This window comes from Panthera leo, chromosome F3 (genome assembly GCF_018350215.1).
Source record: "Panthera leo isolate Ple1 chromosome F3, P.leo_Ple1_pat1.1, whole genome shotgun sequence".
Classification (NCBI taxonomy): Eukaryota; Metazoa; Chordata; class Mammalia; order Carnivora; family Felidae; genus Panthera; species Panthera leo.
In genome coordinates this window covers 68,769,471-68,782,381 of record NC_056696.1, presented here as the reverse complement: position 1 = coordinate 68,782,381, position 12,911 = coordinate 68,769,471, and the positions used below count along the sequence as shown (strand labels likewise).

The 12,911-nt window shown below is 51.5% G+C and overlaps 1 protein-coding gene and 1 non-coding gene across 17 annotated transcripts in view; both read left to right on the top strand.

The window, feature by feature from the left end:
• Positions 1-12,911, top strand: part of UBAP2L (ubiquitin associated protein 2 like) — a 39,543-nt gene that overhangs the window by 22,869 nt on the left and 3,763 nt on the right. For 14 of the 16 annotated variants that reach the window (XM_042926256.1, XM_042926255.1, XM_042926258.1 and 11 more), the window contains exons 13-24: positions 323-600; positions 763-935; positions 2,401-2,590; positions 3,299-3,353; positions 3,969-4,143; positions 4,462-4,534; positions 5,505-5,700; positions 5,781-5,869; positions 6,839-6,892; positions 7,482-7,563; positions 8,300-8,517; positions 8,971-9,076. In XM_042926256.1, the coding sequence (XP_042782190.1) occupies positions 323-600; positions 763-935; positions 2,401-2,590; positions 3,299-3,353; positions 3,969-4,143; positions 4,462-4,534; positions 5,505-5,700; positions 5,781-5,869; positions 6,839-6,892; positions 7,482-7,563; positions 8,300-8,517; positions 8,971-9,076 (1,689 nt within the window). Of the gene's footprint in view, positions 1-322; positions 601-762; positions 936-2,400; positions 2,591-3,298; positions 3,354-3,968; positions 4,144-4,461; positions 4,535-5,504; positions 5,701-5,780; positions 5,870-6,838; positions 6,893-7,481; positions 7,564-8,299; positions 8,518-8,970; positions 9,077-10,409; positions 10,804-12,911 lie in introns of those variants that run through there. The other 2 variants (XM_042926260.1, XM_042926259.1) reach the window with 1 other exon arrangement.
• Positions 7,284-7,419, top strand: LOC122212514. Its single transcript, XR_006199190.1, has one exon. It is a non-coding gene; the product is annotated as a small nucleolar RNA SNORA58 (small nucleolar RNA).

The window sequence follows — 12,911 nt, the reverse complement described above, 5'->3', positions numbered from 1 at the left end:
GTCTTCAGTGTTTGAAAGAACGTTGCCTTAGGAGGTTTGTGGGCTTGGCATTATGTAGGACCTTTCGCTCTAAACACGGACAGCTTGTAGGTTCCTGTCTTACACAAGCAGGCTAATAGTGCTGATTTGATTAGGCTGTACTTAGAACAGATAGGATGTGTGATTGTCACTTTTGGAAATGAGAGTGAGTCCTAGGTGAGGACTCGTTTATGTGACGTACTGATTCTTGAGGGCCTTGTTTATGGCTCGAGAGAGGATAATAGCGTTTCACTGACGATCATCAGCATCCCTGACCCCATATGTACCGGGACTCTCCGTGCAGATTTGAAGAACCCAGACGATTCCACAGTACACAGCCCCTTCAGCAAACGCCAGGCTTTCACCCCGTCTTCAGCCATGATGGAGGTGTTCCTTCAGGAGAAGCCGCCCACGGTGGCCACCTCCACTGCTGCACCTCCACCGCCCTCTTCTCCTCTGCCGAGCAAATCCACCTCGGCCCCACAGATGTCTCCCGGGTCTTCAGATAACCAGTCCTCCAGCCCTCAGCCGGCTCAGCAGAAATTGAAACAGCAGAAGAAAAAGGCCTCCTTGACTTCTAAGGTACTTGAACTTTGTGATGGGTGTCATTTTAGGGCAAAGGTGATGCGGGATTTGGGAATCAAGATTGTGAGGGGATAGTTTGCAAATTTGAGACAGGTTTTTTGTGTTTTTTTATCAGTCTTACAGTAAGATTGTAATAAAACCATTACCTTCTCGTTACAGATTCCTGCTCTGGCTGTGGAGATGCCTGGCTCAGCAGATATCTCAGGGCTAAACCTGCAGTTTGGGGCATTGCAGTTTGGGTCAGAGCCTGTCCTTTCTGATTACGAGTCCACCCCCACCACGAGCGCCTCTTCAAGCCAGGCTCCAAGTAGCCTCTATACCAGCACAGCCAGGTAGAGGGGAAACCTCAACCAAGACTTTTTTTGTCAGGCTTTTACCACTTTTTCTGTCTCTTGCCGATTCCTAGAACTCCAAAGAGGCCCAAGCCTCTGATTGAAGGAAAAGTAGCCGATTGTAGCATTTTGTTAAGCATTTCAAAATACTGTTACTAAGATTATCTGTAACACTAAACAGATGGAAATATACCTCTTGCATACTTCTGGAGTGTCCACGCCTAGTTCTTGTTTTTTGTTTTTTTGGTTTTTTAACAGAAACATCCACCACTTTGTTTTTGTTTTTAAGTTTTTATTTGAGAGAGAGAGAGCACATGTCCGTGTGCTGTTCCTTGGGGCGGGGGGGGGGGGGGGGGCTGGGGGGGCAGGGCAGGGAAAGAGAAAAATTCCAAGCAGGCTCCACGCTGGAACTCTTGAACCATGAAATCATGACCTGAGCCAAAATCAAGAGTCGGACGCACAACTGGCTGAGCCTCCCAGGCGTCCCCACGCCCAGTTCTTAAGAGGTGCGTATAGCACCTCTAACAGGAGGACCTTGGCATCTGGCTAAAAATGCTTTTGACATCTTTGGTCCTTTGGTGTGGGCCTTATGCATATGAAGGGTAGGACTCTGGCCTCCTAAGAAAGAGGTAGCATCAATAGATGACACAAGTAAAAAAGAGACTTTCCTACCTTCTCTGGTAAGTGTCACAAAGGGCCAACATAAGCAATAGAAAACCCTGGAGGATGGGGCACCTGGGCAGCTTGGTCAGTTGAGCATCCGACTCTTGATTTCAGCTCAGGTCATGTTCTCACGATAGGTGAAGTCAAGCCCCTCGTCAGCTGACAGCGCGCAGCCTGCTTGGGATTCTCTCTCTCCCTCTCTTTCTGCCCACCGCCCCTTCCTTGTGTGCACGTGTGCTCTCTCTCTTTTAAAATAAATAAATATTTAAAGAAAAAGTTCTGGCAGAGTTTAAGGGACTAGGCTATTTTCTTCAGTCCCTTGAATTTAAAAATACAAGCATCAGGTCCTTGCCTAATCTGTTGGATTATAATTGCCGTTAAGTCATGTGAATATTTTCATAGTTTTTCTCAAGAGTTTCTACCCAGTACCTTATATTTAATAGGGTTTCTGACAGAGCCAGGAGCCCAGAATTCCTTAAAATGAATGTGAGAAACAGATGACTTTCCCTGTGCGTAGGGTTCATGTTAGGATATATCAGAAGGATCAAAAAAGTCTATCCTTTCTGCTTTTGCCTCTTTCTCTTAAAACAGAATGTAGGCGAGCAGTTTGAGTTCAGACCCCTGACTCTGTAGGATGTGGAAATTCCTATTGCTGTCAAGAGAAAATTGTCTTTTATTTGCTGCTGGGAATTTTCCTTTTGATTATAATCAACTTACTCTAGTAGGTCTCCAGCATGTCCTTAGTATCCGTGGATCTGTTCTGTTTTGGTTTTCTGAGATTTTCCTTCTGCGCTCCCCACAGTGAATCTTCATCTACAATTTCATCTAACCAGAGTCAGGAGTCCGGTTATCAGAGCGGTCCAATTCAGTCGACAACCTATACCTCCCCAAATAATGCTCAGGGCCCTCTGTATGAACAGAGGTCCACACAGACTCGACGGTACCCCAGCTCCATCTCCTCATCACCCCAAAAGGACCTGACTCAGGCAAAGGTAGTGTGGCTTTGAGAGTCCCTGGGTGCTGTTTAAGACAATATTGGGCAAAGTGTCTCCAGTGTTAGTGTTTCCCTTCTTGACAAATGGTGCTGGGATGCCACAGAAGTACTGACTGAGAAGCTGAAAAAAACACATTTCTGTGGTTGGAGAAATAAAAAAGTTCTTTGCAGCAAGCCTGGAGATTCATAGTCAGAAAACTAAAGCCAGCACTAGAGATTCGTTCTTTGTCGTAGGATCAAGGTCAAGTACTCGTTTTCTCTCTCGCGAAGATCTGAGTGCTGGACTTCTGGGTCTGTATCGATAGACACCTTGCCGTGTCTCGGCCCGGGGAGGGGACAGCATATGCCAGAGGTGCTGTGGAGCGGACTGACAGTCCCGTGCAGCCAGAACAGTGGGTGCTTTGGCTGAACGGTCCTCCTTCCCCAACCTCCCCCAGGGACCCCCAGGCCTCTCCTGTGTCTCTTCTGGGTTTGGGATCTCTTGAGCAGTTTGGGGGCGCTGCCTTCTGTTGCTTTGGGTCACACGGGGTTGGTCTATCTTGTTGCCATTTTAAATTCGTTTTGTTTAGATCGTCTGCATTATGTTAATCCTTTGGTTAGCTTACAGAATGTCTCTGAAAGATTTGTTGGTTGAAGTTAAGCGGAGTCTGTGCTAACTCGACTTTTCACTTGAGTTTGTTTTTTACTCTTCTGTTTTTTGTTCCAGAATGGCTTCAGCTCTGTGCAGGCCACACAGTTACAGACCACGCAATCTGTTGAAGGTGAGGCTTTTTCCTCTATGTTGTAGTGGTTTTCCTCTCTTTTTCATATGTTTGCGTTTCTTCGATCATAGTGGGAAGCACCCTGGCTTCTCTGGTCACAGTCTTCGTGTGGTCCTGCCCTGCTGTTTTCTCTCAGACCTGTCTCAGGGCTCTCTGACTAGAAGAGTGATAGTACCCTCGGTTCCCTTCACTGGATAAGTGAGATCAGTGCTCTGAAATGTTGGAAATAAGAGAGTCTAGGGGCACCTGGGTGGTTCAGTCGGTCAAGCGTCCCGACTTCGGCTCAGGTCATGATCTCACGATTCATTGGTTCAAGCCTCGTGTCAGGGTCTGTGCTAACAGCTCGGAGCCTGGAGCCTGCTTCGGATTCTGTGTCTCCCTCTCTCTGTGCCCCTCCCACACTCACGCTTTGTCTTTGTCCATCTCTCTCTCTCTCAAAAATAAATAAATGTACAAGAAATTTAAAATAATAAGAGAGTCTATGTAATCACAGTAGTCCCTTATTAAATAACTTCCTCTCTTGTCTCGGGGATGGCTGAGACCGGAGTCGTCCATTCGCTTGTCAGAGACACTCCCTTTCCGCTGATGGGATAGATAATTATTCTTTATTTCCAGGTGCTACAGGCTCTGCAGTGAAGTCTGACTCACCTTCCACTTCCGGCATCTCCCCTCTCAGCGAGACGGTGTCCGCAGCCTCCTTGCTGACAGCGGCCAGTCAACACTCATCCCCCCTGGGTGGCTTGAGCCACGGTGAGGAGAGTGCAAACGCTCCCACCACACAACACAGCAGGTGATTTGGGTCACAGGTGGATGTTGGGGTTGGGAGGAGAGGTAGAGTTCTCTGCTTCCGCCCTGTCCCTGCTGCCTGCCAGGGGCCGTGTTAGCGGGCACGACCTGCAAGTTGTGGGGTAGGAGAGAGAGGCCTGTTCTCTCTCCTCAGCAGCCCCGCTCGCTGTGTCTGCTCCCCACCCTGGCCGGCCGCGGAGCTCCCCCCGGTCTCCGGTCCTCCTGGTCCCATATACCGCCGCACGTCCTCGTCAGTGTTCTTGATGGAAGCTCCAGGTCGGTCACCACAGCACCGTGACTGACGGCTGCCTCTTCTTTGCAGCACGTTATCGACGCAGCAGAACACCCTCTCGTCATCCACGTCTTCTGGGCGCACTTCTACATCCACTCTTTTGGTAAGTGTGATGCGGCTGAAGAGGAAGGGTGGTGTTCTTACGCTTAGAGGAGTCTAGCGGCGAGACTCCCGAGAAGAGATTCTTGGAAATCCCTTCGTGCGGTGGCGGAGTGATCGTTGATCTGAGGTTGCAGGAATGGACTAAAAGGATGTCGGAAGGCAGGAGAGGCAGGAGAACCTAGAGATACTGCTGAGCTGTGGGCCAATTCTCAAAGCCCTGGACGTGACTCCTGAAGCTTTGCCTTTTTTTATTCCTTCTTAACACTGAGGTGTGCGGGGCTTCATAGCTCTGATGGAGCCTGTGAGAGCCTCTGTGCAGCCGTTCTCACTCCGTGGTGGGGGGTGTGTTGGACAGGGCTGCTGAAGATAATCAGGGTCCGGGTGTCCTCTGAAAGTTAAGGCCAGAGGAAAGCTTTCGATCCGAGAATTAAGTTCACTGGGGTGATCTAGGACGAGCATTTGTGGGGTTAAGCTGAGACGGCGAGGAAGACCCATTTGGGGCAAAGGTGTCTAGTCTGCCGGAAACCGGGGGGCAGACGAGTGCTAAGGCTCCCCTGGAAGACTCTTTTTCCTCAGGTATGCTGTTTCTGGTTTAAGTTCATTAGAACTTGGCGAACTACTGAAGGGGAACGTGGGAGAGAAGGCTAGGCTGTATTTCCCTGACCCGAACTGTTCGCCGGCCAGCCAGCATTGGTTCCTGGCGTGTTTGTCCGCATGTGCCCTGACGGGAGGGCGTGCAGCCGGTGTTGTTAACTAGATCCCTGCCTGACGCTGCGTCTTGGGGAACAGGCAGCCGGAGCAAACTGCGCGATTTCTTCTAACTCCTTTGGTGGAGGACACCCAGGTCTCTGCCTCGGCCGTTTTAATTGGGAGGCTGATGTGCTCTCGCCTGCAGAAGGGGCTGTGCCTCTCCTGACCTGTCTTGCTGATCGCTGTTTCCTCTTCTCATCCACTGCTCCCCCTTTTTGAAGCACACAAGCGTGGACAGTGAGGCGAACCTCCATTCTTCCTCCAGCACTTTCTCCACCACGTCCAGCGCGGTCTCTGCGCCTCCCCCGGTGGTCAGTGTCTCCTCCAGTCTCCACGGCGGCAGCAGCTTAGGCCTCAGCCTCAGCAGCAACTCCACCGTCACAGCCTCGACTCGGAGCTCGGTCGCTACGACTTCAGGTAGAAGGTGGACGGCATTCCTCTGGGATGGAGGAGAGGAGTGATCGTGTGACTGGGTAAAAATGGGATCTCTCTTTTAGGAAAAGCTCCTCCCAACCTCCCTCCCGGGGTCCCGCCGTTGTTGCCTAATCCGTACATCATGGCTCCGGGGCTGTTACACGCCTACCCGGTAAGTGAGGCTGAAGCAGCTTCTGCAAAAGATGAAGACGGTGTGGCTACTCTTTACAGCTCCGGCTCCGGGTGGAAGACTGTAATTAAAATAGAGAATAAACGAGTGGTTGTCGCATGTAAGCAAACCAGTTTTTGATCTTCGTAGTTTGGGGCACAAATCGTCATTTCTAGAGGGGAAGGACTAAACGGAGGCTACTCCTCCTATTGTATATTTTCTCTGTGTGAAACAAATTCTAGGCTTCAGAAGCTAAAGGCCAGAGTGCCCGCCTGGAATCCCTCTCAGTTTCTCAGAGAATTATTTTCTTGGGTAGGATTGAGTCCCTGTCTGTGAGGTTCTCAGCTGGCTGTGACCTGGGAAGAACAGAGCTCCCTGACCTGATCTGAGACTGCTGGAGAGTAGGTGGTTTGACAAGTGGTAGCTTTGTGTCCTGGTGTATCTTCTGTCAGATTCATAGATTTGGTGCCAGTTAAGGTAAAGGCTATTTATTTGAAATGTTTAAAAAGACACCCGTTCTTGCCTCTCAGAAAGTGTCTAAGCGAGCATCGTACACAGGAAACGTTCGATAATGGTTTGCACATTTTTTAATAATCAGCATAACGTCTTAGTCCCCATACGTTAGAGAAAACAAGTAAGATGTGAATCCTTTCTGAAAGAGATGAGTCTTAAGCTGTGTGTTTGACGGCCGTTCGTACCTGGCTCCTGTTGCCCCACCGCTGCCTCTGGGTTGGATCGGTGGTATGTGGCTCATGGCAAGTTTCGAGACCTTTCATAAATCACCCAGTCTGTACTTCACTTCTTTCTTCTTAAAGGGAACTGCCGGAAGTAACCTATGTTCTGTTCCTCCTAAGAACGAGGATGGATGTTCTGTTGACTGACTTTGTCCCTTGGCACCTTGGCTGGCTTCTGTGGTAGCCAATCCCTGTGAACACTGTTACGTGAACACTGTTACATGCTTGTGTCTTCCAGCCTCAAGTATATGGTTACGATGACTTACAGATGCTTCAGACGAGATTCCCCTTGGTGAGTGTGTGCTTAGGGCAGGAGGAGAGAGCGACCTTACAGCCTTGAGGGGGTTGTTTCAGGTGCTCGGTTGATAAGTCCCCCCCCCATTAGCTCTTTCCCAACCTATACCTCCAGACGCAAACCCCGATTCGAGATCAGGGACTGGGGGAGTGGGTCAGCTCTAAGGTAGCTTTTTTTTTTCGTCAGTTGTGACCTCTTTAAAGTAAACAAATTTTAACCTTAAAAATAGCTCAGAATACCCTAGAGCTCTCTGGATGCTTTTTCTGACACGTCAGACACTTTGAATTACAGAAGGAGAATCTATTTTTTGGTAGCAGTGGACTGTTGGGGACGACACCTAATGGTTCGAGAGCATTATTGTTCCGATGGTCCCGACCTGTTTCCCGTTGGGCACACCCGTAGACCTCGCCTGACTCTGCCCGTGGCCGGGCGAGGGGGACAGTGTGTGCAAGAGTCACGGGGAGTTCTTACCAGCTCCAGCCAGCTCGCTCGCCGGCTGGATAAATGCAGCGCTCCCGACATCCTGCTTCTCACCTTGCGCTGAGCAGATGAGTGGCATCCAGTGTGTGCCCTTTGTCTCTTCTAGGATTACTACAGCATCCCATTTCCCACGCCCACCACACCGCTGACTGGGAGGGACGGTAGCCTGGCCAGCAACCCCTACTCTGGTACGGCTTGGGGGGGGGGGGGGGTGCAGATGACAGGAGTGTGTGCTGGGACTGGTGGCAAAAACCTGGTTAATGGCGAGCAGGGACCCAGTTCTCACTTTAATGAAGACCTTTGGCGGAAGGTCTGGAACAGATGTGATGAACCCGGGTTGGTAGATTTGGGATGCTACTGAAGATGGCCATTTCCTTCTCGTCCTACTTTGTTGTCTCCCTGTGGTTCCAGATGACCCCCCGACAGGCTTCTCTGCCATTCTGCAGTGTTTTCCGGGAAGTGCAGGGGTTGAAATGGCCTTCCTCTGCTTGTCTCTGCTCCTGTTCCCTGCTCACAGCGGCAATCTGGTTGCCTCACTAGGCTGTGATCCTTGTTTTTATGCCTGACCTCTCTGACGTATCATTTTCCTTGACCTGTCCTTGTCTGCTGAGTGCAGCATGGAGTGTTCCTTGTGGAGGGAAAGCAGGGGAAGGCAGGGAGGGTGGGGCTGAAATCATGCTTTACTCTGGGAGCCTGTCTCCCACATCGTTGCCCAGGCATTTGACATCAGGCTCGACTAGCACAGTGCGGAGTGTGTGCTCAGCAATGCCAAATGGAGCCGTAGAGAAAATGTCATTCAAAGAATTGACCTTTAACGGTCTTTAATCGGCGTCTTCTGGAGTCCTGTGAAACCGGGAGAAGTAATTGTGCTCTGGGGTCGGGGGTGAAATAGACAGCCGGTATATTTACTCTCTCCTGTCATAGGTGACCTCACGAAGTTCGGCCGCGGGGATGCCTCCTCCCCGGCCCCGGCCACAACCTTGGCCCAACCCCAACAGAACCAGACGCAGACTCACCACACGACGCAGCAGACATTCCTGAACCCGGCGCTGCCTCCTGGCTACAGTTACACCAGCCTGCCATACTACACAGGGGTTCCGGGCCTCCCCAGCACCTTCCAGTATGGGCCTGCTGTGTTCCCTGTGAGTACCTGGGTTTGGCTTCGTTTTGGTGAAGAAGCTCAGCCCCTGGACCCTATCCTAGCTGCCTTCATGGCTAAATGGTTTTTTAATAATGGATGAGGAAAAACCATTCCCCCTCTGTCCTGGGAGAGGTGGGGGCTGGAATTGGAGGTACTGGGATAGAGACTACCTGTTCTTCGAGTTCTCTAAAGAGGGGAGATGATACAGTCCAGCTTTGGACCCTAGACTGTCATTCACTCCCTCCTGCCACTTGGCAGTTGCCCTTCCTTCAAACTACCGTTTCTTGACTTCACTGGTAGATTTTCTAAAGCTCCGTAGGGAACCCATTTTCCTAAGCAGACTGTGGTCAGCTTGCCTCAAGACCATAGCCGTCTGAGTGCCTAGTTCCCGGGGCAGGTTGGTGACGGTTCTCTGTCACTCTCTCACCTCCCTTCTGGCCCTGTTGCTCTCCAGGTGGCTCCTACCTCTTCCAAGCAGCATGGTGTGAATGTCAGTGTGAACGCATCAGCCACCCCTTTCCAACAGCCAAGTGGATATGGGTCTCACGGATACAACACTGGTAAGCACCCCTTGACCCCAGCTGTCCGTGGTTTCTGCAGGATGTGACTAAAGGAGTTTGGGGGAGGAGGATGTGCTTGAGAGAACAGGGTTGGTGAGGTGTGCGTGCTAGCATCTGTACGTAGGGTTGTCCACGTCTGACCGACACGGGTGTCCGAGCGGCACCAGCAGACGTGCTTGGTGTCAGAACGTGTGTCCAGCCCTCACGATGGGAGTGCCCCGGGGCCTGCATTGGCTGTCAGAATATGTTGGCTGGCCTAAACTTCGGGTGGGACGCAGGACAAGGGGCCCCAAGACGTTACTGTGCTGTCAGTGGGGACAGGCGTGAGAACGTCTGGTACCGGTAGTTCTCAAGGAGAATCCCCGCCCAGCAGCGTTGGGTGGGTTCTTAGCCAGTGTGCCCCGGCGGGTTGGGCTTAAACCTTTCGGTGGCACTGCTTTTCTCACACAGCCCCTTTTCGTTCCCTAGCTGGGAGCCCTAGGGTATGGAGAGAAAGGTGTGGGGTGCGAGAGCTCAACAGAGGGAGAGGGTCCTTCGTTTGTATGGCTGGTCTCTTGGCAAAGTCTGCATATCTGATGGCAGGGCAGAGACGTAGGAACTGACCTGAAAGATAACTGGTCTGTCCCCTGCTCCTCTAGTGAGGCCTGTACCCCACTCGTGGAGGACAGTTCCATCGGCTTTTTTCAGTGACTTGTAGATGAATGTGGGGAGGAGGATTTTGCAGTGGAAAGAGTTGGGATTGAGGGCTCTTCAAAATCCTAAGCTCACGTGTGGTGTCATGGTGATTCGGAGGGGGCTGCGTCTGTGTTCTTCACCACTGTGTGGGCCCCAGGTGGGTCAGCTGCCCGAGGGTTTCAGTCATCGGGGAACTCTGAGCTGAGCACAGAGGGCAGTAGGTCTGGGAACTAATAACCAGATGGAGCTTTGAACTGTTGGAGCACTTGGAGCGAGTCCGGATTCAGCCTGGAGAAATCCTGAGATGCCCCGCTCCTCGTGGCTGCCCCTCTCACCGGGCGAGGTGCACCCTAATCCTTGGTGGGGACGATTGTCAGCTTTCTGACTTGGCGCGGCCCCATTCTGAGAACGTTAGATTTAGGTTTTAGCCGGACCAGGTTCAAGAATTTTAAGAGGTAGGTGATCGATAATAAAAGAGAATGGCATTACCTGATTCTGGAAATCCAAGGCTCTTATGGAGTTCAGAAATAAGAGTTCAGAAATCCGCTGTAACAGTCTTTTGAGAACCCCCAGTTCCCAACCCCGCGGAGGGCTCTTGTCATCCCGTGCCTCATCAACCTCTAAATTCATTTATTTTTATGTATTTGATTCCTTTTAGGAAGAAAATATCCACCCCCTTACAAGCATTTCTGGACGGCAGAGAGCTAATTTGGCCCAAGGCTGGGGGCTGTGTTTTGTGTGTGTGTATAAATTTGCACTGAAGTCTTGTTTCAGAAACCAGACCACTGAGGAGAGCCTGCCGAGCTGAGGCCATGGCCTGCGTGGCTTGGGGAAATGAGTTGGTGGATACCTTCTGGGCTTTGAACTTGCCCTGCCCCCGTTTCCCCCTCCCCCACGTGTCTGACCCTGTCTTACCCATTCCGAGTCCAAGCGGTGCAGCGCCTCCGAAGCATCAATGCACACACCTGCCGTTGCTCTTGATTTCTGGAAGGATGTAGTTTCACCTTGTAACAAAATATTTGTAGTCTTCAATAAACTGTGGTATTTCTTTAGCTAACTCTGGCGTTCTTTCCGTGCATGTCTTTCTGGACACTAGGAGCCAATGTTGTGCTGTGGATGAAGGGTGGAGGGGGGCCTTCTCAATCAAACCCCAGTGTAGCCAAAGGATGGAGAACTGTTACCTTCTCGGCGTGGTGATTTTATCAAGTGGGAGAGGGGGAGGCAGCGTCAGTTTTCAGCCCTTTGATTGAATGGTACAGAAAGCTATTTGCAGAAAATCCCTGATTCTCCATGCTTAGTACAGCGCTTCACTTTTCACTCAGATCTTTCCTGTGCCTCTGACGGAAGCAGAGGGAAAGGACAAAAACAGCTTGGAGTGTCATGTCATGGCGAAAGGCAGAAAGAGGTGGCGTTTGGAGCTGGTTTAGGGAAGTGGCTTCCAAGGCCCCGGGCCAGATGGCTGCTTGAGAGCTGATCGGGTCTTTAGTGACCAGCTAGTTGATGACTCCGGCTGTGACAACTGTGCTGGCCTGCAGCACTGTTCTCAGTCCCTCGAGACTGCTCGGGGGTTGTGGACTACTCGTTGCTTTGCACTTGTGGGTGTAGCTAAGGATGTGCGGGAGAGGTTTCGTTCCACTTCTCCGTGACGACGGGAGCTCTCCCCACTCGATCCAGCTGCTGGCGCACCGTCGCCCCTTTGTTTACAGAGTTAACTCGTCCGGCGAGAGCATCATCCTTCGTTAAGTGCAAACCTGGATACTCCACTTCCTCTGTATTTGTCCCCAGCCCTCTGGGGCTGCCACGCGGGGAGGCATTGGTTCTCGTTTCTCCTCCCTGCTGTCCACCTCCTGTCAGTGTGCTCGTAGCTGCTTGGGGGTGGGGGGGGGGGGATAGGCGGGGCGTTGACTGTTGGAAAGCCAGAGAACTCTAGTCTGAGGAGCTTTCTTGTCGCAGGTGCAGGGGAAGTGGGGCAGCCACACAGGTCACGTCTAGGGCCTCTAGTGCTCACACTCGGGCTGTTAGGGCTGCTGCGGTGTTCTCTCGTGTCCTGCGTCTCCAGTCCTTTCGCCCAACACCCGGACCACGGCCTCAGGACTAGAAGCTGGATTTTAGCTGGTCCAGCCTCTGGGAAGACTGAGCCCAGGTGTGTGGGGCAGGGGCACTCCGGAGCTAAATTGCTCCCTACCACCCAGCTCGAGAAACCAGTTAGCCATTTGTCCTGTCCTGCATGGGGTGGCCCAGGGTGTCCACAAGGTGTTAGAACCTTTGCAGTGAAGATCAATCATCGTCTCTCGTTTCCCTCAAAAACGTTTGTATCCCGTCCGTCCCACCTCACTGTCGGCCCTCCGCACAAACCTCCTCGGTGCCGTGGCAAATGAACTGTCCTTAAAGTCAGGTCCACCACCAGTGATTGGCACACGGGCACCTGGGGTTTGAGAAGGAAAGGGAAGGCACTACCCCGTTAGTCCCTGTATCATCCCTTCTTCTCCTTCAGGGCCTTTGGGGGGGAATTGCCGCTTGAGGAGGGGTGGTATTTTCCATGCTGTTTCTGCAGTTGTGCGATTTTTCTTCGGCACCTTCTTGGAGCGATCTGGGTTTGTGCTATGGGCGGGGCTTCCAGGTGAAGACACCACACGTACCGGGAGGATCCTGAAGTGGTTGTCCAAGGTGGACTCCACCTTGGGAGGCTGCCTCCATCCTAGGCATTGGGAGGATTTGGGTTCTGGACTTGGACGGGGGAATTGCTCTTGAGTTGTGGGGGGACTTGTGATTTGGTCACTTTGGCACGGTGCTTCTGAGAAGCTCTTCCATCCGAGGGCCTCGAACAGCAGGAGAAGGATCCAGGGACACAGGCTGAAATGCAGTTTTTCTGAAGTTTCATTTTATCTCCTGTGATGAGATCGAATATATCTTAAGTGTGTTTTAAATTCTGAGTTAATTTTGAATTGCTTTTCCTCAAATCTTTGCAGAAAATTTGTTTAGTAAGACGCTGGATTATTTTATCTGATGGCTTTTTCTCGATCCATTGCCCCATACCCCAGGGTACAGTGTGTATTTCAGTTTAAGGACTAGAAATCGAGACGAGGAATATGCTGTCCTGGTTTCCTTGGAGTGGGCCTGGCGGCAGGGGGTTTTTACCCGGGGAACACAAGTCATCGGG